Genomic DNA, 20,117 nt, shown 5'->3' with positions numbered 1-20,117 from the left:
ATATCTTTTATTGGTTTAAATGTCAAATTTCCCATCAGTATTTAATAAATCACATATACAAAATGTGAAATAAGTCCTACTACTTGTGGCATGTATAGACAAAGCAAATCCTATGAGCAATTGAGACAGAAATACAATTTGATTAATTTCTGAAATAGCATTCCAGATGCTTTGTTTTCTTTGTCTGATGCATTACTAACACCACAAAAAACCTCTTCGCTGCCTATCTCAAGGGCTGACAAGTGTATCAGATCGGACATTTCAGTGCCTACACAACCTGCAAGACCACATTTATTACTATGGAATTCATTATATCCTGCACATTAAGAAAAAAATCTTGATCTCAGCAAGAGGGAAAGCAAAGGAAATCATATTCTTCTCCGTGTCACAATACAATCCAGACCCTTCCCAGCACACAGTTAAACCAGTTGTATAATAAAATTCAAGACCATTCTGATATGAATGCAGGGGGGAAAAAGAGAGAGGTTTTTTCTCTTCCCTCCATTATTTTAACCACTTGCATAGCAAATGCATCACTATTTTAAGTTAAAAGGGAGTATCAGTGAAGCTATTTTTAAATCAGAATACAAGTCATGCTATATAAAACTTTTTTATGTGGTGAACTTCCTGACTTTTCTGGAAAATCTGCCCTTCCCTCAAGCCAAATCACATGCAGTGTGTCACAAATCTATTAAGAGCCATTCTTTTGGTCACAAAAAAAAAAAAAAGAATGTTAGAAGGTCATGTTCAGCACAACAACTTCTCTGTGAGATCTGCAAGTGTAAATTTGGTCTGTTGGACTGTCAGCATGAGAGCAGTTGTCCAGCAGCTCAAGCACCAGTTCCTGAACAGTTATTTCTAACAAGTCAAGTTATCCATCTGGTGTTCACTGTAAGTTTTTGACACTTCTACATTTCAGTTTTATAAATCACTGCCCGACTTGAATAAGCCTTAATTAATTTTATTCTAATGTACGTAATTTATACACTGTCAGAATAAACTGATTGACAGTAGCTTTATTTAGATAGGCTTCCATTTTGACATATTCCCCTTATTTTGTTATTATCATGTCAACATTTTAAGCTGCATGAGACGGTTTACCTAAGACCCGCATGCAAAGATTTTCTGTCAGAGTCCAGGAATCCCTCTGGCTGCCCTGGCTGTCTCAAGACCCTGGCAGGGGTCTCAGAGACCCTGGCATGAAGTCAAAAACATCTGTGGCTTCGATTTTAGCCTGTGGAAAAGGCTGTCAATTTTGTATGAGGAGTTACAAGCGGCAAGGGTTTTAGTATTGTGATATTTAGATTAACACAGGGTGGAAAAGTAGAATTTGGGGGTTTTTAAGAATATAATTCAGGGGGCCAAGATGGAGGAATTTGGGTGTGTCCTAGCCTTCTTTTCCTTCTTCTTGTCCTCCATGTCTTGCTGTGATAGTGGTTTAAGGTAGAGACACACTGTCCAACATAAATGTTAGGCATTGGTAATAAATTGTAAACATAGTGTACGTAACTTTTGATATAAAAGGTAAACACTGCCCGAGAGGGCACGCAGAATGCCATGGCCTCCTTGCTAGGCAGACCTCAGCAGGTCAGAGAGAAAATATTATAGATAAGAAGAAATAAACAACCTTGGAAAAGCAACTGGAAGCATTCCAGACCTCTTCTTTGGCGACATTCGGGCTAGGGAAGCAAAGACTCTTTCGGATCTCTCTTGGGGTCACCCTGACCTATAGGAACCCTGAGAGAGAAGAAATCCACAATTATCCTTCCTTTATCCATTATAAAAGTTGTTGATTTTAGATTTAAGTAAGGGAAAAAACTGAGCAGCAATTTATTTATAAAGATCATCACATTTAAATGCCCTGTGTTTGGATTTCAAAGTGACAGTCATTTGCTCTTGTAGTACCCAAATATGACTGCTTGAATGTTCTAATTGTTTCATAAGACTTTGCAGAAAGTATTTTATACTCTGCAGACATTACTGACCTGTTTTTCTAGTTATTTGCATTTAGTGCAGCTATTAATATCTGAGGAAATAGGTTATAAGAGGAGATTCTTCTGATGCTGTATCTGATTTGGTATCAAACTAGAACAGCAGGATTTGATGCAACACAGTATCAGGGCACTCAGCTCAGCCACACACTGAGGAGGCAGCTGATAAATAATAAGTGCATTATCAAAGGATGGCACTGTGAGGGATTTGGATGGGACCTTCATGGCTCAGCTCTCTGCTCTGAACCACGGGCGAGTGATGTATCATTTCTGAGAGATGTTGTTGCTGCTGCAGATCCAACTGAAGCGTGTATGATCTCCCAAGCCATCTATTGCCATCCTTGCAGGAATTTTAATGTTTTAGAGATGACAGCTTGAGCTGTTCAGGTTATCATTTGGGCCTCTTTCTTCTTGCTATTCCTGTCACACTGAGGGAAACGGATTATTCTCTTCACATTATGTTTTTACATGCTTGAACACTCTTACCACATCCCCTTTTCTCTTAATAGATTCCATTTGTCCTGTGTTTCCTCACAAATCACATTTCCCTGGTCTCAGACCCCTTGAGGAAGGCTGGCCTCTTCACAAGCCCCACCTGTCCCCAGGTGGGCAAGCTGGACCCAGTAGCCCAAATCACACCTCAGTGTTACACCCCAGGATTAGGTGCCTGTGTTATACCTATACCCCATGTATTGCACACAGTTGTTTACCGTTCTCTTTTCCCCAGCTCCCAGCAGTGGGGAAGGGCTGGATGCTGAGGGGCTGACTGCCATGACCTCAGTGATCACACTGGCACAGGAAGCCATGTCAGGCTGATGGCAGCTGAAAATGAGCCCAGGTGGGCAAGAAGGCTGATGGCACCTGGGCTGTAGCAGCAATGCTGTGGCAGGGCAGTGAGCATCCCCCCGTGCTGGGCACTGCTGAGGCCACACCTCAGATCCTGTGGTCAGTTTTGGGCTCCTCACAAGGAAGACATGGAGGGGCTCGAGCATGTCCAGAGGAAGGAACAGAGCTGGGGAAGGGTCTGGAGCACCAGGAGCAGCCAAGAGAGCTGCAGGGGCTCAGCCTGGAGGAAAGGAGGCTCGGGGGGACTCCTGCTCTCCACAACTTACCAACAGGAGATAAGGGTTGGTCTCTCCTCCCAGGCAATGGTGACAGGATGGGAGGGAATGGCCTCAAATTCCACTGGTGCAGTGGAATTTAGGTTGGACATCTGGAGGAATTTCTTCACAGAAACAGTCATTAGACATTGGAAAAGGCTGCCCAGGGAGGTGATGGAGTCACTGTCCCTGGAGGTGTTTAAGGAAAGACTAGACATGCCACTTGATGCCATAGTCTAGGTGACAAGGTGCTGTTCGGTCACAGGTGGGACTCGATGGTCTCAGAGGCCTTTCCCAACCGGATCGATTCTGGGACCGCAGCCCAGCGTTTCCTCGGGGAATGAGCGCAGCCCCGAGCTTGGTCTGCCCGAGGGGCCGCGGGAACCACCTCAGCGTGGGGCCAGGTGAGGGCAAGGTGAGGGCACCGCTTGCAGCGGCGCGGGCCGGGCATGCACCGGCGGGGCGGGCGGAAGGTGTGAGGGCACCGCTTGCAGCGGCGCGGGCCGGGCATGCACCGGCGGGGTGGGTGGAAGGTGTGAGGGCACCGCTTGCAGCGGCGCGGGCCGGGCATGCACCGGCGGGGCGGGCGGAAGGTGTGAGGGCACCGCTTGCAGCGGCGCGGGCCGGGCATGCACCGGCGGGGTGGGTGGAAGGTGTGAGGGCACCGCTTGCAGCGGCGCGGGCCGGGCATGCACCGGCGGGGTGGGTGGAAGGTGTGAGGGCACCGCTTGCAGCGGCGCGGGCCGGGCATGCACCGGCGGGGCGGGCGGAAGGTGTGAGGGCACCGCTTGCAGCGGCGCGGGCCGGGCATGCACCGGCGGGGTGGGTGGAAGGTGTGAGGGCACCGCTTGCAGCGGCGCGGGCCGGGCATGCACCGGCGGGGCGGGCGGAAGGTGTGAGGGCAAGGTGAGGGCGCCGCCTCACCGGCGGGAGCCGCGCATGCGCGGGCCGGGCGGGCGGGGCCGGCGCGGCTGCGGGCGGGCGGGCGGTGGCGGCGGGGTGCGATGACGTCAGCGCGGCGGGACGCGCGCGGGCGGGACGGCGCGGCGCGGCGGAGAGCGTGAGTGGCCGGCGCGCGGGCCCGGCGCGAGCGGGCAGCGCGCGGGAGGCGCGGGCAAGATGGCGGCGGGCCGGCCTCACCCCCACCCCCCCCCCCCCCCCGCCCCACAGCCCCGGGCGCTGCCCCGGCGGGCGGCTCCGCCACACGGGCCGGCGAGACGGGGCAGGGAGAGCCTGGTTGCTACAGGCGACCGGGAGCGGTGGGTGTGGGTCAGGCCGCGCCTTGGGGGGAAACGGGCTGTCCGTGTGAGCTAGCCCGTCCCGGCGTTCCCGCACTGCCTGTGGGGAGACTGGGACTGAGCCTGAGGGGGATCCCGGTGCTTGTGAGCCCGCCGGTCCTTTGGGCTGTACAGGCCCACCTGTCCAGAGTGGGAGTTGTGTGCGGGGGGAGAGGCAGCCGCGCCGAGGGAATTCGCTGTGAACCCCTGCCAAATGCCGCACGGTGTATGACTGTTTGCATCTTAGAAACTACTAATGCCGTTCCTAGCATAAACCCGTGGTCTTCCTTTGCTGTCAGAGACAAAATCACAGCTGACAGCGCAGAAGGTCTCGCAGTGTACTCAGGTTCTGTCTTCTCTGTGCAGTTCTCTAAATACAGATTCTTATTTCTGCGTTATTTCCAAATGAACTGCATTACTGGGAAAGTACGTGGGTCCTCGTGTTTTCTCCTCAAATATGTATGTCAGTTTAATGAGCTTTTATTGTCCCTCGATTACAGTCAAGTCAGCTTGGTGTACAAGAGATGTTTTCTAAGATGCTTCAGTGTTGGAAGACAGTGGTGGGTCTGTTCTGATGGCTAAAGTGGTGCAGAAGTACCAATTTTTGTTTTCAAAAACTCAACTTCCTTAATCCAACTGCAGAACATTTTGGTTTGTATGGGTTCAGTAGGTTGTCTTAAGGCATACAGACATCTGTGGGCTTGTTGACACAGGCTGGGCTTTTATCCTTTTAGAAAATTCAGCTATTTATGTAATGTGAGAACAGGTGAACAGCCTGCTTAAAGTAGTGTCATTCATGGTAAAGGCCAACAAAATCTGACTTTGGATCTGATTAAAGGTTAATATTGGTTTTTTACCTAACTTTGAATAATTTAGAAGTGTCTTTAATTTCCATTTAGTGTCTGATTCCTCAGACAAGTAAGATTAGACAGTTAACACTCAAATCAGCAGCTGCTTAGGATTTATCAACCTTGAAGCCAAGGATTTAACTTTATTTCAGAATTGTTAACACTGTTCTGGAATTTCTTGATAGACCTATAAATACTTACCCCTGTGTGCTTACTTCATTTGTGGCAGTGGTTCTGTGTTACAGCTTGCATAAAGCATTCACTTTGGCAGAGCTGACTTGTACAGGAGCCTTCCCATTTTACAGTTAAATGAGAACAGAAGTTTCAGCTTTCTTTTACTTCGTCATTAATTAGCTGATGCTGATTGTTAGTGCATCTCTGATTCATTTTCCTTTCTGAACTGATAAGTAACTTGCCCAGTTCTCTGTCACAGGAAAGATTATTCTACTTGCATCACTGCTCTCGAGCAGTCCATGCAATGCTTTGTTTGAAAGCTTTGGTAGTCTTTGTACTGTTTACTGTCTAACCACATATAAAATTACTTTTTTCTGTAGTGTCAGTCTCGTTTTGTTTTCTTCTTGGACTTTTGGCTGTTTTTAGTAAGGAGCAATGCAAACACTTTACAAATAAAATTATCTTCTGACAATCTTACAGTGTTCATCTGATGTCCGTGACCTAAATGCTGCCAGCGAGCTAAAAGTAGTTTTAGAAGTGGTTTGAGGTAAAATAATTAATTGCATTTTTTGACACAGGTATGAAAACTCAATGGGGTCGTCCAAAAATGCAATAAGTGAGCCTGTTGATGCAGAGGAAGGCTATAACATGATGGTAAGACACTCAGTAGCTATTACACTATATGGTAGAGTATTTTTTCAACAGCAAGAAAAATTAATTTTTCGTGTTGGGATTAATACATCAGTTCATTTGTACCTTCTATGAAAATATTGATTCTAGGAGCTTAATAAATATTATTCATTAACACTGTAGAGAGGAACCTTCAAAAGGAATTTTACAGTAGAATAAATCCGAGCATTTCTTCTGTTTCGCATAATTTCTAGTTGTGTTAGTATATGGGGGTTTTTGCATTCATTCTTTTTCAGTTGACTTCATTTTAAGCTGCTTTCATCCAACCTGTGCTGTAGTGTGAGACCTTAATGTTTGGTTACAATTAATAGTGTCATGTTTTTAGAAGGAGCTGAGCTTAGAGCTGAATGACTTTTCTTTGGGAATGCAGGGGATGAAACTGGTCACTTTGCATCAGTGTGTTTATATCTATCAACATAATTTTAAAAAAACCTTATAAAAGGTCTTTTAGTATTTATAGCCATGAAAAGAAGCAGTACAGAGTAAATAATAAGCATTTGCTATTTAAGGCTGAGTAGTTTCTGGTCTCTCCTTTGGCCTACGGGCTGATTGTACGCAGAGCACGTGGCAGAAGGTAACCTCTTTGGATAGCTGGGTAGCAAACAGCAGGGTTCAGGGTGAGGGAGCAGTCAAAAACCAGGGGCCAGTGTATGAGGGAGGGGACTGCAATGAGCTCTTGTCAAATGAAAAGGCTGTTCATAGCCACTCTGGCCTTTGGCACAATGATTCTCACTTCTGGGTGGCTGTGCAGTTCCTCATTGCTGACTCCTGTTTGGGCCTCCCTCAAGGGTGTGTTGGTTTCTTTTGACTGATGTCCAAGTTAGGGAGATGAGAATTTTAAATTAGGCTCTAGTTTCATTATACAAAATACCTTGAAATGTCATTATGGATACTTACTGTTTCCTTTTAGGTTTTACTGCCCTGTATAAAAATGAATCATTTGGAAAGTTAGTTTGTTGTGCACTAATGCAAAGTTTTACACTCACATCATTAAGCAACAAGGGATTAAAAACCAAATTTGCTACAGCAGAAATGGTCACTTACTGAAAATTCCTAGCAAGAATAGGCAATTATTTATATAGAATAAGGATAGATTAGAACCAGTTCTGTACAGGTTCTGGGGGGTTTATATGCTTTATTTGAGTTGCTTTGGGCCAAGGCATGTAATTTGCTCTGTTTCCATAACTTCACAGATACAGCAGTGCTGTTTTTTCCTCTGTTGTGTTGCCTGGTTGTGTCTCTGGGCAGGTCTATGAAGCACTAGATGGCACACTGTGACTTCCAAACAGGCAACTGAAGACATCTGGATGAGAGAAACCCAAGTTAAAACCCCTTATATTAGCATTAAAGTAAAAGAAGTTTCTCATTTGTGTTGTGTTTCCTGCTGCCTTAAAAAATTCTAGCTACTCATCTTCTATATTTGATTTTAGTGCAATTTTACTGTATTTTCTTTATGAAGATGTAGAAGTGGTTGCAGGCTTGAGCCATATAAAAAGGAAAAATGTACCTCCTGATTAGTCCTATAGAAAATCAGTCTGTTTGTGCCTAAAATAATTCTTAGGTTTGACTTCTTTATGGTCAAGCTTGCCAGTGTTTAAAGCTAACGTGGTCAGCAGTTTTGTGCTATCACAGTACATAAGTTTATCATCACCATACATAGTTTGGCTTTGTTGCAAATTATTTTCTGGGGATTAACTTTCCTACACTGTAGAAGAGGCAAGATTTTATCTGATTGACATCTGTCAGTTGATAAAAATACTTGTTAATGTATTTGGTTTCAAATGTCTTGTGATGGTGCCTCTCACAAGTGCAAAGAACTGTGTTTATTAGGTAAATAAAGTGCATCCCCAGTGTCTCTTATTCTGTCTTTGAGTGGTTGCAGCTTTGTAGTAACAGCCCATCACAGCTGCCAGGAAATACTTCCCAGGTTCTTGTCTTCTCAGTGAGAGAGCTGGGATTTTATACATGTTTCCAATGGTTCCCATACAGCTCGTGCCTTTCTCCAGGCTTTCACCAATCAGTCACCACAAGTATTTTGGCCTCGTGCTGCCTTTAGCTTGTATAATTAGTTTTAATTGACACAGGGTAATTAAAACATTTGTGAAGTCTGCTGTGATGCCCAAGCAACATAGTCAAGCAATTAAATGCAAGTGATGTGGTCTAAATATACCTTTACTGAGGGCTGGGTAGGAACTCCCATGACATGCTGATGAATAAATCTGCTTCTGTGCAGAAGAATGGGGATGAAAATAGATGCATACACCTGTTCCAGATATTTGAGGAAAATTCAGCAGCTGTGCATGCCATGTTGGACAGTGTAACCACATACTGGATAAAATCAACATGTCAAACTAAAGATTTCTCTTTCTTATGTGCCCATCTACGTATTTCTTGTTTTCAGGCTTCTTTCCAACGCTCTAACAGCCATGACAAAGTGAGGAAAATAGTGGCAGAAGAGGGACGGACAGCAAGGAACCTGATTGCCTGGAGTGTCCCACTGGAAAATAAGGAAGATGATGGTATGTGTTTAACAGTCTTCAGGGCTTTGTATTTCTGTGCCTCTGTCAACTGGAGTTGCACAGCTGGGAATATTTTCCTTACGTAAAATTTCTCTATTTAAAAATGTTCTGTTTTTTTATATATATATATATATATATATATATATATATATGTAAATAATTGTATATATAAATATATATGTATAAATAGTGTAATTTAGAAGTTTTTTTACAAAATGTGCCTTGCAGTAGGCAGATCGCTTTGTAAAACCTTCCAGTGGAAGATTAAAAACTTTTAATTTGTCTGCAAGTAACATCTAAGACTGTTTTATTCTGCTGGTATTATCAAGATAGTTGTGTAACACAATGATGTTGTCCTAATGTGTTCTCTTGTAACCGGGGAATTCAGAATTGTAGGGATGACTTAGAACAATCTAACAAATTGCTCTCTGTATTCTAAAACAAAGAAATTTGGAAGTTTCTTTTGGGATCACTTCAGCTTTGGTAAATGCCAATGAAGTTTCTCTAAAGAAGGGGATATGTGGGGACAGCTTTCCGTAATGCAAGTCCTCAGAACAGTTCTATTACTGTTCAAATACTCTCTTGTGGTATGATGACTTAAGGAGCCAGGAATTGACTTTTATTTTTATCTTACTCAAGCTGTTCCAGATGTCTGAATGTTGTTTTTGAGAACTTCACCTCAAATATTTTTGTAGCTGCATGTCCCTGTCCCGGTGCTGCAGCTTTTGAGTGTCTAAAAGTAATTTTTTTTAATGCTGTGAAGGTGGTTGAACATGGGAACCAGTTGGCTTGAAAAACTGTGGGCATCATCTTCCTTGGAGATGCTCAAAACCTCCCTGGACACAGCTCCGGGGAGCCTGGAGGTTGAGCTAAACCATCTCTAGGGGTTCCTTCCAACTTCAGCTGTTCTGTGATTCTGCCAGTGGAAGATATTTCTAACAAGTGTTATGTCATAAGGTGCAAGATAATTCACCCTATGTCTGATGCAAAGTTTAAACTGTCTTTAAGCAGAGTAGAATTGGGGCCCAAAGTATTTCCAGATTCCAAATTACACTTCTGGGGAAGGTAGTGACAGGAATGTGTGTGTGCTAAGGGAACATGCAGTGTATTTCCAGTAGGATTTTTGAGCAACTTGTGGGTTGATTCACTTTCTGTGTAAAGAGTCTGTTATTTTTGAATACTACCTTGCTTGTAATATTATTTTTGAAACTTTAACCCTTTTTCCTTAAAAATGACTCTGAGTTGTAGATGAATGTTTGCTCTAACAATTTCTGCTAAACCATGATAAATGAATGTAAAAGTGGTTTGGGTTTTTTTTTTTGTTTTTTTTTTCATTAAATAGTAGTTATGTACAGTAATTAAAATCCAGGTAGCTGTATTTATTTCCTGCTTTTGGAAAGCATATTAGCTTTGGAAAGCTCATATTAGCCCCATTGTAGTTTTTAAACTTTGTCAGTGATGTTTTCTTTTTGATATTTCTTAAAATTAAATTATAAGCTGACCTTTTTGCACAATGCAAAGGATCTGATGTTTATTGCCTGATGGAAAATTTCCCTGTGAAAAGGAACTTTTGGCTAGTGAAAGCCTGGCAGAGCCAGATCCTTTATCTCTTGACCCTTGCCTGGCATGAGGGGTGTTTATGTCAGTGTCACTGAGCTCTGGTTCATTTTATACTGATCCTTCCATATGTGCTGTGTCCCTGAGGGATGGCACAGCAATATTATGGATTAGGACAGTTCTAACTTGTTCAAGGGTTGTGTAAATCAGGCCAAAGGTTCAGGGTGCCTGAGCCAATCCTGCCACTCTTCTGTACAAAGCAGAATTTTGTGTTTGGGCAGTTTCTTCTGCTCGTAATGTTCAGAGGTATTGATTTGGCAGCACCAGTGTGCAATTTAACATTTTAAATTATATACTGTTATTCATAATGAGATTTTTTTTTTCCAGACACGGTGACGGTATGAGCACTTTTTATTACTAGGGTTATAGAGGGTTTTATAGAGGACTGATTAATTAAAATGCTGAATTCACCTTTTCCATTTGTATCCTTTTCCAATTTCCTTTAAAAATTGTGTGCTTGTGTTCTTCTTCCCGTTTTTTCTTCTTGCTCTGAAAGACTTGTGTATTTTATATAGCATACATAGATAAAAGAGAAATCAAAACCTTCTGGTTCCATTCTGTAAATATACAGTTCCTGCCAGTAAGCAGTATTTCCTTAAAAAGGAAAGAGATTTCTGGAATGGCAGGTGATACCTCTGTGTGTGTTTTGGAGCAGTGTGCACCCCAGTTATGTCAGACCTGAAATTTTAATTATGAATACATATCAATGCCATGACAAAATCCCAGGCACGGATGGTCTAGGAGAGAGAGTGACTGTAACACTTTTCAACCATTGAAATTCAAATACTCCTTCACAGGATTCAGTAGTGCACAGCAGATTCTGTTGGATAAACTAATCAACACTATGGTTGGCTTGGTGTCTCAGGAGGAGTCTTGAAAGAGAAAAGTTCGCTCTTCTGGTATTCTGTCTCCAGAATGGAATTTGCATTCCAAACCTGTGGCCACCAGTCACCAATGGCAGTCACATTGCTTTTGCCCACCTTGGAAAGCTGTGAATATTCCAGTGGAGGGTTTCAGAATTTTTTCCTTTGTAATTATTTCACATGCTTAGAGTTAAGTTTGAGGCACTGAATGCAGATAAGCAAGTACACATCAATTTTATTACAAAATCTTAAGGTATGATATTAGCAATAGTTAAAAAATTGCAGAGGCTTGACATGTAAATGTTAATAGATGGTAAGATACCTTTGGAACTTTGAGGTGTGTAGAACAATTGGAATATCTTGTATTTGTGACTGTTCTCTTCTTATTTCCTATTTGTTTAAAATTACCTGGGCTCTTGCCATACAGAATTCATTTGCGGATTAAGCATTTCAGGGTAAGGAAACGTATTTTAGTGGTTGAAAGGTACCTGGCACACTTTGGGGAGCTTGCAGCATATTCCACTGTTTTAGCAAGAGAAAATAAGTTTTGCAGAAAATAAGTTTTGTGGGATGTGATCAAAGTCATGAGCTGTGGCTCTCTTTGGCCGTGTGAGGCACTGAGAGAGTCCTGACCGCACACATTGTGTGCGAGCCCTTGAGCACAGCTCTGCTGGGAACTGGCAGAATGTCGTGTGGAGGGAAGGGGACTCCTTAAGGCTCCTCAGTTTCAAACCTTGAATTTCACTAGAACAACTGGGAATCCAGTCTAGCGCAGGTAGGTGAATACAGGGCCATTATATTCTGGATGAGACACTGACAGGAATTTATAAAATTAATTTTGTGCAAAATACATTGCTGTAATTCAATTTAGAGGTGAGAAAACATGGAGAATTTTGGTTATATCTGTGCTTGAAGGCAGTCATTTCTCCAGATCCTTAGCATAGTACAGTTAGAAAAATAGCATCTACTCTACAAACTAGCTGCTCTACAAACTTGTAAGATGTGGTTCATAATATGAGTAGAAACTTCAGTATGCTTCCTCAGTTGAAAATTATCATTTCTGCTGAGGGTGTAATGATGAACAGTGTCTAAGACATTGAAACAACATGTGCAGTTGATCTCTGCCATAGCCAAGACAGAAATGAAGGCTGCCATTAACTACTAAATGTGAAGGCAATTCCCACATTTCCCATACAAGTAAAACTATCTGAGAGGTGAGTGGGATGGTTGTTGAGGTTCTTAGGTAAAAGATAACTTTTGAAAAAAGATTATGAGTGGGGGTTTATGGCAGGTATTGGCACCTCTGCTTTTTGGACAGGAAGACTTAACAAATCATAGGCCCTGTGTGCTTCATATTTAAACACCAGACAGGGTGGAAACAGAATTCTAGTGTAAAATATGGCTGTAGCTCCTCCAATGCTGCAAAACTTTGATACTTTATATCTTTCACATGGGCAACTTAATAGCTGAAGGAGATGATCTTCTGGGGTCACAATTGTTCTCTCCTTACAATTCAGTAAATTGCTAGCAGGGGGTGCTCTTCAGGTGTCACTTTAGTCTGTGCATCTCTTAGCAATGCCAGCACGGTGTACCTACACACCAGTTACACACCAGTGGCCCTGAACATACAAACAGCCATTGAGCAGTGCTGCCACTGCTTGGGAGTATAGAGGGACAAAAGCAGAAATAATCTTGTCATTACCGGAGCCATTATTGTAAGAAAATGAACAAGAAATTTGAAACAAATTTCAATGAACAGCAGCAGAAATTTGCTGCTGAAATGCAAAGATTTCTGGCCTACACACCTTAAGAAAAAGTTAGTCCTTGCCCCACACTATATAAAGTTGGCAAAACCTGCTATTTTGCATCTAAATGTCTGCCCCATATAGCAAGTGCCTGGAAACTTGCTTTTGTCTTTAGAAGGGACTTGTTCAGACATTTCACAGATCTTAGATGATGGATTGTTGTTCTGGATTTTATAGAATCTAAAGAGTCTGCAACTTGATATGTTCCTCTGCCCCTTTTTCATTTTAGTGAACCCATATTTGTGGCAAACCTTTTCACTGTGCAAGTCCTGTATGCCATTGCCTTCAAAACCTTGTCTTAGCAGAATGTAAATCACATTAGAAGAGAGACTTGGGTGATTGAAATACTTCTGATATCAGAAGTCTGCCATGGAACTATTCCCCCGTTCAAGCTTTTTTATGACTAGGAAGGTTTTATACATGTAGTAGCTGAATGATTTTTTTTTTTTCCTGAATGCTATTAAATTGAGTTCAATATATTAGTTTATACCTGTTTTTTGGCTAATGTAGCATTTAAAAAATGAATTATCAAGCAAATCATTTTTAATTTGTTTTAAATTAAAAGCCTTGTTGCCTGGAATAGTCAATGATCCAAACCAGCTGTGCAAACCAGCTGTACAACTGCTTAAGACAGGTTTGCAGCTACTTTACATAACCAGAGCAATGTAAAACAGCTGGGCTGCATTTGGGAATTTGGCCTCAACTGTTAAAAACTCAACTGGACTATTCTGAAATTGAAGAATGATCTCCATGGTCTAGGGAGGACTGTATTCAACTAATGCATTGCTTTGCTTGGCTTCATCCAGCTAAATAATCTTGAAACTTCTCTTTGGATGTAATCTATGCTAGAGAAAACTCTGGCCATAGTTACTGTTTTGTCTTAGCTTGCTTACATTTTTGGTAATTGGATCCTATGATTTTTGTGTTGTGCAAGTTTAGATACTTGGAGGAATAATTCTTTTTACATTACCCCATAGCAAATCTCAAAGATTAAGTGCACTCAGATCAGGTTGGTCTAGGCCAACACAGATTTTTCTATGCAAAGATAACTCTAAATCAGTTCATTGCCACACTGCAGCACTGAGACCTGAAATCACCCCCTCTGACTGGGGGAATTTAAACTGATTTTGGAAGCATGGTTACTAAAGTCACTTTGTATAAACAGTGGAGGAAGACAGGTATGTTTGAGAAGGGATTTCAAGTCTAAAGGAGAATGACTTGTGTTCTGTGAATGTTTTTCTTTCTTCCTTTGGCTACCTAAATATTGATGAAGTAAATCCTGACCTAAGTTCTGTTTTTTCCCATCTTTCTTGGCAGAACAGCTCCAGAAGAACTAAATCATTACATTTGATTTTCCTAACAAATATATTTCTTGTTTTAATTCTGTAATGGCTGATTGAGCAATCAATCAAAAGCAGACTTCTTAAAATTTTTATAGAAAACTAGTATCATGTCTGACATGTAGATTGTAATGATATGATTTTTAGAGGCACTGAGAACTCAAAGCTTACCTTTGTTTAATGAGGTCTGTGTGTCTTACCTTTCTTGTATTTTTTTCATTCGCCAGTGTTTTCTGGCATTGTCCACATTCTAGACAGTGGAATATATACTTTGAATATAAAATTTGCCAACCATCTTAACTCAGAAATTGTGCCCCTCTCAGTACATTGCAAGATGAGATATGTGCATTTTAGAGTGCTCTATTTAATTAAAATCATTATTGTTGATTAAAACAGTTGCTTCTCCCACAGGAAAATCGAAATGGCAATCTGGTGGAAAAACAAAAAGGGTGACTCAAGGAACACTCAAGACTGCAAAACAGGTATCTGCTCATTTCTTATTGTGACATAAAATCTATGACATAACACTGTTTTTCTGTGAGATCACTGGTATATTGGTGGCTGATTAATACTTCTCTAAAACTGTGCATACACTGTATTTTTAAAGCATATGAGTTTCAAAGTCAAGTATTCAGAAGTTAAAATTGCCAGAATTTAGGTTATCTTCCTCAGCCTTTCCTTTTGGCACTTCCCAGCCTCTGCACACATGACTTATTGGCATTGAAGTTATTTTAAGGAAAGTGCTGTTCAATAAAATGATATAGGATAGTCTTGCTATAAGTATGCTGCTTATACAAGGGCTGCCTTTCTTCCCAATTTCTATTTAAAGGAAATTTCTTGACCTTATGTGTTAGTGTCTCAAGTCAGTATATTTTAATTTGAAAAAAAGTCCAGGTGAGTAAAATTTCTAAGAGTTAGGACTGGACAGCAAGTTTGAATAAGAACTGTAAAGAAGACACCACTCATATTTTTATTCAGGTTTTTTTTTCTCTGTGAATGACAACCTTTCTTACATTAATAAAGTAATACCTCAATCTTTCCTCATGTTTAATATTTTTAACTGCTGTTTTTCTTTGATTTATGGGTTTAGCCATTAGTACAGCTTTAGCCATTCAATGTTTTGAGGCAGCCTGTCAGAATTTGGTAATAAAGCATATGGAAGATGTTATTTTTTGAAACAAGAAAAAATGTTCTGCTCCCACAGAGATGTATTTGCATGTTTAAAACACAGGCATGTTACTTTCCCAGTTTAGTTTGGCAGCTGTGTTCTCTGCTCACACACTGCTCCATTACAAACACGGTGTGTGCTGGTTCCCTTGGTGTGGCAGCTGGGGTGTCAGTGGTGTAGCTGGGGCTCCCTGTCAGCGTGTGCCCCCCGAAGAGTGAGGTGGAGAGCAGTGTGCCCTTTGGGTTCTGTCTGACCTGGGGGTTACGTGAACACGGAGTTTCCAGGAGAATGCTTGGTTGCTGCTCAGTGTGGGATTGCTGTACTGCAGCTCTTGTCGACACAGTGCATTCCTGCTGCCTTCAGGTAAGGTTTGAGCACTGCTGGGTGGCTGTGCGTCTCGGCATCTCACTTTGGCACTCAGGACCTTTATTTCTGCTGCTTTTCAGACACTGGATACTGTGTTACTGGTGGCTTTTTTGGCTTACTTTTGTTGAGCTTTAACTTTTAATTTTCCTTTACATATAAATGGGCCACTAATCTCAAGAAAATAAACTTACAAGGGCTGTTTCATATGATCTTACCAACCTCATCTTCCTTTCAGTAGGGTGCTGGCAAGTATACATTCCATAAATTTTGGCATCCCAGGAGTGTAAATATACGTTGCATACTTTCTACAAATCCAAGGCAAGTTACTGAAACAATTAGGAGGAAAAAAAAACCCCAAATTAAAAAACACCAAGAGATTCAGTTTAATATCACTTTCATCATCCATGCTGGGTTACTTGGGATGTAGGAAGTGGTGTTTCCATGTCTGTTAACTTCTAAGGTACATAAGCTTTGTATCTTCTGCCCTTGAAGGTTTGAACTATCGCTGCAAGTTAAAATCCTCTTTCTAATAACAAACCACCAATTTAATGCTAACCTGCTTGTGTGCTAGTGTCTACAAGAAATCAGGTAGGTTAGAGGGTTTTACCCTTTCAAAGGTGTTCTGCTGGAACACTGGTAGCTGTAAATGTTGGGTTAGGTTTTACTGAGACCCTGAAAGTCTGCTTACAGGATAATAATGGAACTGCTGTGGCTTACAGAGCCTACACAAGGTGGTTTCCTCATTAAAATATGGCTGACATAAGAAGAGAGAAGATAAATGGATGCTAAATACAGCGGATGGATAACATTTATTGCTAAATATCAAAACATAATCCATGACATTGTCTTTTAAAAATAGATTTGAAAATGTATCTTTCAAATAGTGGTAATTATGCATGTTTTCCTTTCCAAAGCAACTGATCCTTTTATCAGCAGTATTATCTGAATGACTGTAAACCTAATCACTTTCCTGAGGTCACATTTTATAAACACAGACAGCAACAGGTAGCACTGTTATTTTAATGTAGCTATTTATGATTCTGTAGTTGTGCTTGCTTCATTATAAACAGTACTTTCAAGGAGCTATAAATTAGCTAGAATATAAGCTTTGCTTTAAATGTTTTTACACAAGGCCTCAGCCTAGGAGCATCTTTTCTCCCAACAGTGTGTTAAAAGGTGACTTATGTAATGGAAGAAAAAATATGAAACCCTTCTGAAATTGCTTTTCATTGGTTGTTTATGCCGTGCATCTTTCTGAGCATGACTCTCGTGCGTACATTAACTGGGGTTCATCTGGAGTACAGTTGGAGCACTTGGAGATGTATGTAAGGGTAGCAGAGATGTTGGTGTGATTGTAGTAAATCGGGTGCCCATTCTTCTGCTTCTTACAGAAAAATTAGCATCTCACCACAAAAGCAGGTGAGAGCATAACCATTCTGACAGCACTCTGTCTCCCTCCCGAAGTGCAAAGTGGAATTTGTTTAATGGTGTGTGGTACAGGACAAAAAGGCCTGAATCACGGCCAATTGTTTTGAAAATTTCACTGTTTCTAGTTAGTGATTAGATACTCTAATTATAAACACTCTGTACAGTCATGTGTGGTGTCAGTTTCGACTGTTCTTATTCAATCACCAAAGCAGAGCATTTAGAATGGGATTTTGCATTAATCCCTGCAAGAGTACTCCAGTAAGAATTGATGTGCTGCAAATACATGCCTCAGTGGACCAGTGCATCAAAACTACATTAAAGGTGTTATTAAATACATGAATGAAAAAAGCCAACCCAAACCAGACTACTTTAACAGGTAGCTAATAGCTCCAGCATGGCGTAGCACACAGTTGGGTGGCACTTGGTGTTTACTGAGGGTGCTTGTCCACTGGCTATGGAATGCACAAGCTTATGGTAGCAGCCTTTACAGTTTGTTTTCTTCTGTGGGAGAGAAATTTAAGTTTAATAAGGGCAGTGTCATGGGACCAAGTTGTGATTTGGTATTTTTAGCCAAATAGGTGTGCTTCAGAACCCTTTGGAATATCTTGCACACCCATCCCATTCAGCATGTTGTCTGTCACCTGCACCTGTGCAGCAAAGCAGTACTGGGTCAGTTAAGTCTGTGTCTTAGGGTGAGCCACATCAGCATTTCAAACACGTTTTACCATGAGGGTTTAAAAACAATCGTGCCATATGTAATGTCTTGGTAATAGAATTTCCCTGTGCTGGAATATTGCTGGTATGTTTTTTAGTAAAGTGCTATTTTCACCTCTGGGTATACACATCTGTCAGAAAAAGTAATACAGGGTATGTAACTAGAAAATGTATCTTTCTGGTGTGCTGAGAGGCAGAGTATCTCATACTGCTGTGGAATGCAAGTATTATAATTGTCAAAGAAGCAGAATCTAGTTGAACATAAGTGATCCCTATATTTAAGACAGTGTGTGTTAAAAAACTTGAGTGAGTTCAATGACGTAGTCGTCTTCAGTGAAGTTCTTGTTTACAGGTGTTTCAATATGTTGATAAAAGGTGTGTTGCACAGAAACCCAGCTCCTTACCATACTTCTGTTTGTTGTTCTCCTTTCCCCTTGTACCTTCCTGTTTTCAGAACGCTACCTTGGACTGTAAATTAACAGCAGGAGCCGGAGACAAAAACTTTGACAAAAGCCCAACGAAAACCCGGCAGCCTCGAAAGGTGGATCTGCGGGCTCGGTACTGGGCATTTCTCTTTGACAACCTCCGGAGGGCAGTTGATGAAATCTATGTCACATGTGAATCAGACCAGAGTGTGGTGGAATGCAAGGTAATGCTCCAGCTGTTCTTTGCCTATCTGGCTTTTTTTAGATTTTAGAAAAAAACGTAAAGGAGGAATTAAAGCTTCAGAAACATGTTACTTTTTCATTTGTATTTTGTGTAGGGTTTTAAATAGGAAAGCTGGGGATATATGTATTCATATTTAAGAAAATGCTTTCATCTTGAGCAGGGACTAATTTTTCAAATTTATAGAACATGTCATGTTGTATGTGATATTATTAGGGCTCAGCTTTTTGCTGAAATCAAATTTTGTTTATTGAGTTCGGATTTTGTTACTTTTGTGACTAAACGCTGATAGATTTCTTTTTCCCAGTAATGTCCTTTACTGTAGGTGGCACTGTTGCAGTTCAGCCTTTTTCACAGTCATTTGCTTACTGTTAAGTGGCTTAATTACACACTGCTCCCTTTCTGCAGTGATAGTTATCACTCTTCTCATTCTCCCATTGTTGAGAAAGTGATTGGTGGTCGAGTGTAAGCAATGTCTGGTTGGGATGTCACTGTAAGACACTTCCCAGTTTAAATAACCTGGATTTGTAATAGCTTGTGCATCTGGTTCACATTTTATTGTGATTTTCTAGTAAATCTTTAGAAATACCCTTGTCATTTAATACAAATCATTCATGCTTTGGCAATGGGATTTATCGCAAGCATTAAGAGAAGTCAGAATACGTTATAAAAGAAATGGTAAAGAGATGACTTTGTTTCCATATTAAACATGGCTGGAAACTCGACACATTCTGGAAATGATTATCTAATTGCTGTAAAAAAATTCATATATCAATTTAAGTAAATTTTTTTCTTATCCTATGCATCTCCTTCTCTGCTGTAATCAGACACAGCCAAATTGCTTTTGAGATTAGCGTACAAATACATTTCATTGAAAGCAGCTTTGAGAACTGAACAGTAGCTCAGAGGCTTCCAAAGCTCTGGTTGGTCTAACAAAATTTAACATTTTTTACTGAACTGTCTTCCTGCTCAGGAAACTTCTCTATAGAATTTTTTGGTTTAAGAAAGTCAGCCAGCCTTGCATTGTAATTAAATTAGCATTTTAAACTTTTGTGACTGAAAGAACAGAAGCGTATTTGTATCATTATCACATATTTTGGAGGTTAGATATCGTTCAACATTTTAATCAGGCTACTTCATCTGCTTTTGGATGGGGATACGATGTAGCCTGAGTGAAAAGCCTTCATTTTAGCAGACTCTTGACAATGATGTATGAATCTATGTGGATCAAGTTACTTGTTTGCAAAACGGAGGTGAAAAAACCCAAAAATGAGCAAACAGGGCAGTCCAGTGCCAAATGTTGTGAAACTTGTGTCATGTTCATGTTACTCTTACCTTTCAAAAGATCTTTTTTCTCAGCACAAGTGTGCCTTACCTAAGCAACTGGAATATGTGTGGTCTTTTGTCTGGGATCTTCCTTTACAGGTTACTGTTAAATGATGATTATTCTTTTGATAAATTACTATAATTTCTGTTAATTAAGTTATGAAGTGTGAAACTGCTTAGTCTTGAAAAGAATTTTTACTAATAATGTTTCTCTTCTATAAATTC

At 41.1% G+C, this 20,117-nt stretch overlaps 1 protein-coding gene across 9 annotated transcripts in view; it reads left to right on the top strand.

Moving 5' to 3' along the window:
• Positions 1-4,095: 4,095 nt before the first annotated feature.
• SCAPER (S-phase cyclin A associated protein in the ER) overlaps positions 4,096-20,117 on the top strand; it is a 138,016-nt gene continuing 121,994 nt past the window's right edge. For 4 of the 9 annotated variants that reach the window (XM_053954905.1, XM_053954911.1, XM_053954913.1 and 1 more), the window contains exons 1-5: positions 4,096-4,151; positions 5,969-6,044; positions 8,482-8,599; positions 14,636-14,706; positions 18,355-18,549. In XM_053954905.1, the coding sequence (XP_053810880.1) occupies positions 4,096-4,151; positions 5,969-6,044; positions 8,482-8,599; positions 14,636-14,706; positions 18,355-18,549 (516 nt within the window). The other 5 variants (XM_053954906.1, XM_053954908.1, XM_053954910.1 and 2 more) reach the window with 5 other exon arrangements.

Source organism: Vidua chalybeata, chromosome 13 (assembly GCF_026979565.1).
Source record: "Vidua chalybeata isolate OUT-0048 chromosome 13, bVidCha1 merged haplotype, whole genome shotgun sequence".
Lineage (NCBI taxonomy): Eukaryota > Metazoa > Chordata > Aves > Passeriformes > Viduidae > Vidua > Vidua chalybeata.
Note: the sequence above shows the minus strand (reverse complement) of the source record. Positions and strands in the feature narration are given on the sequence as shown.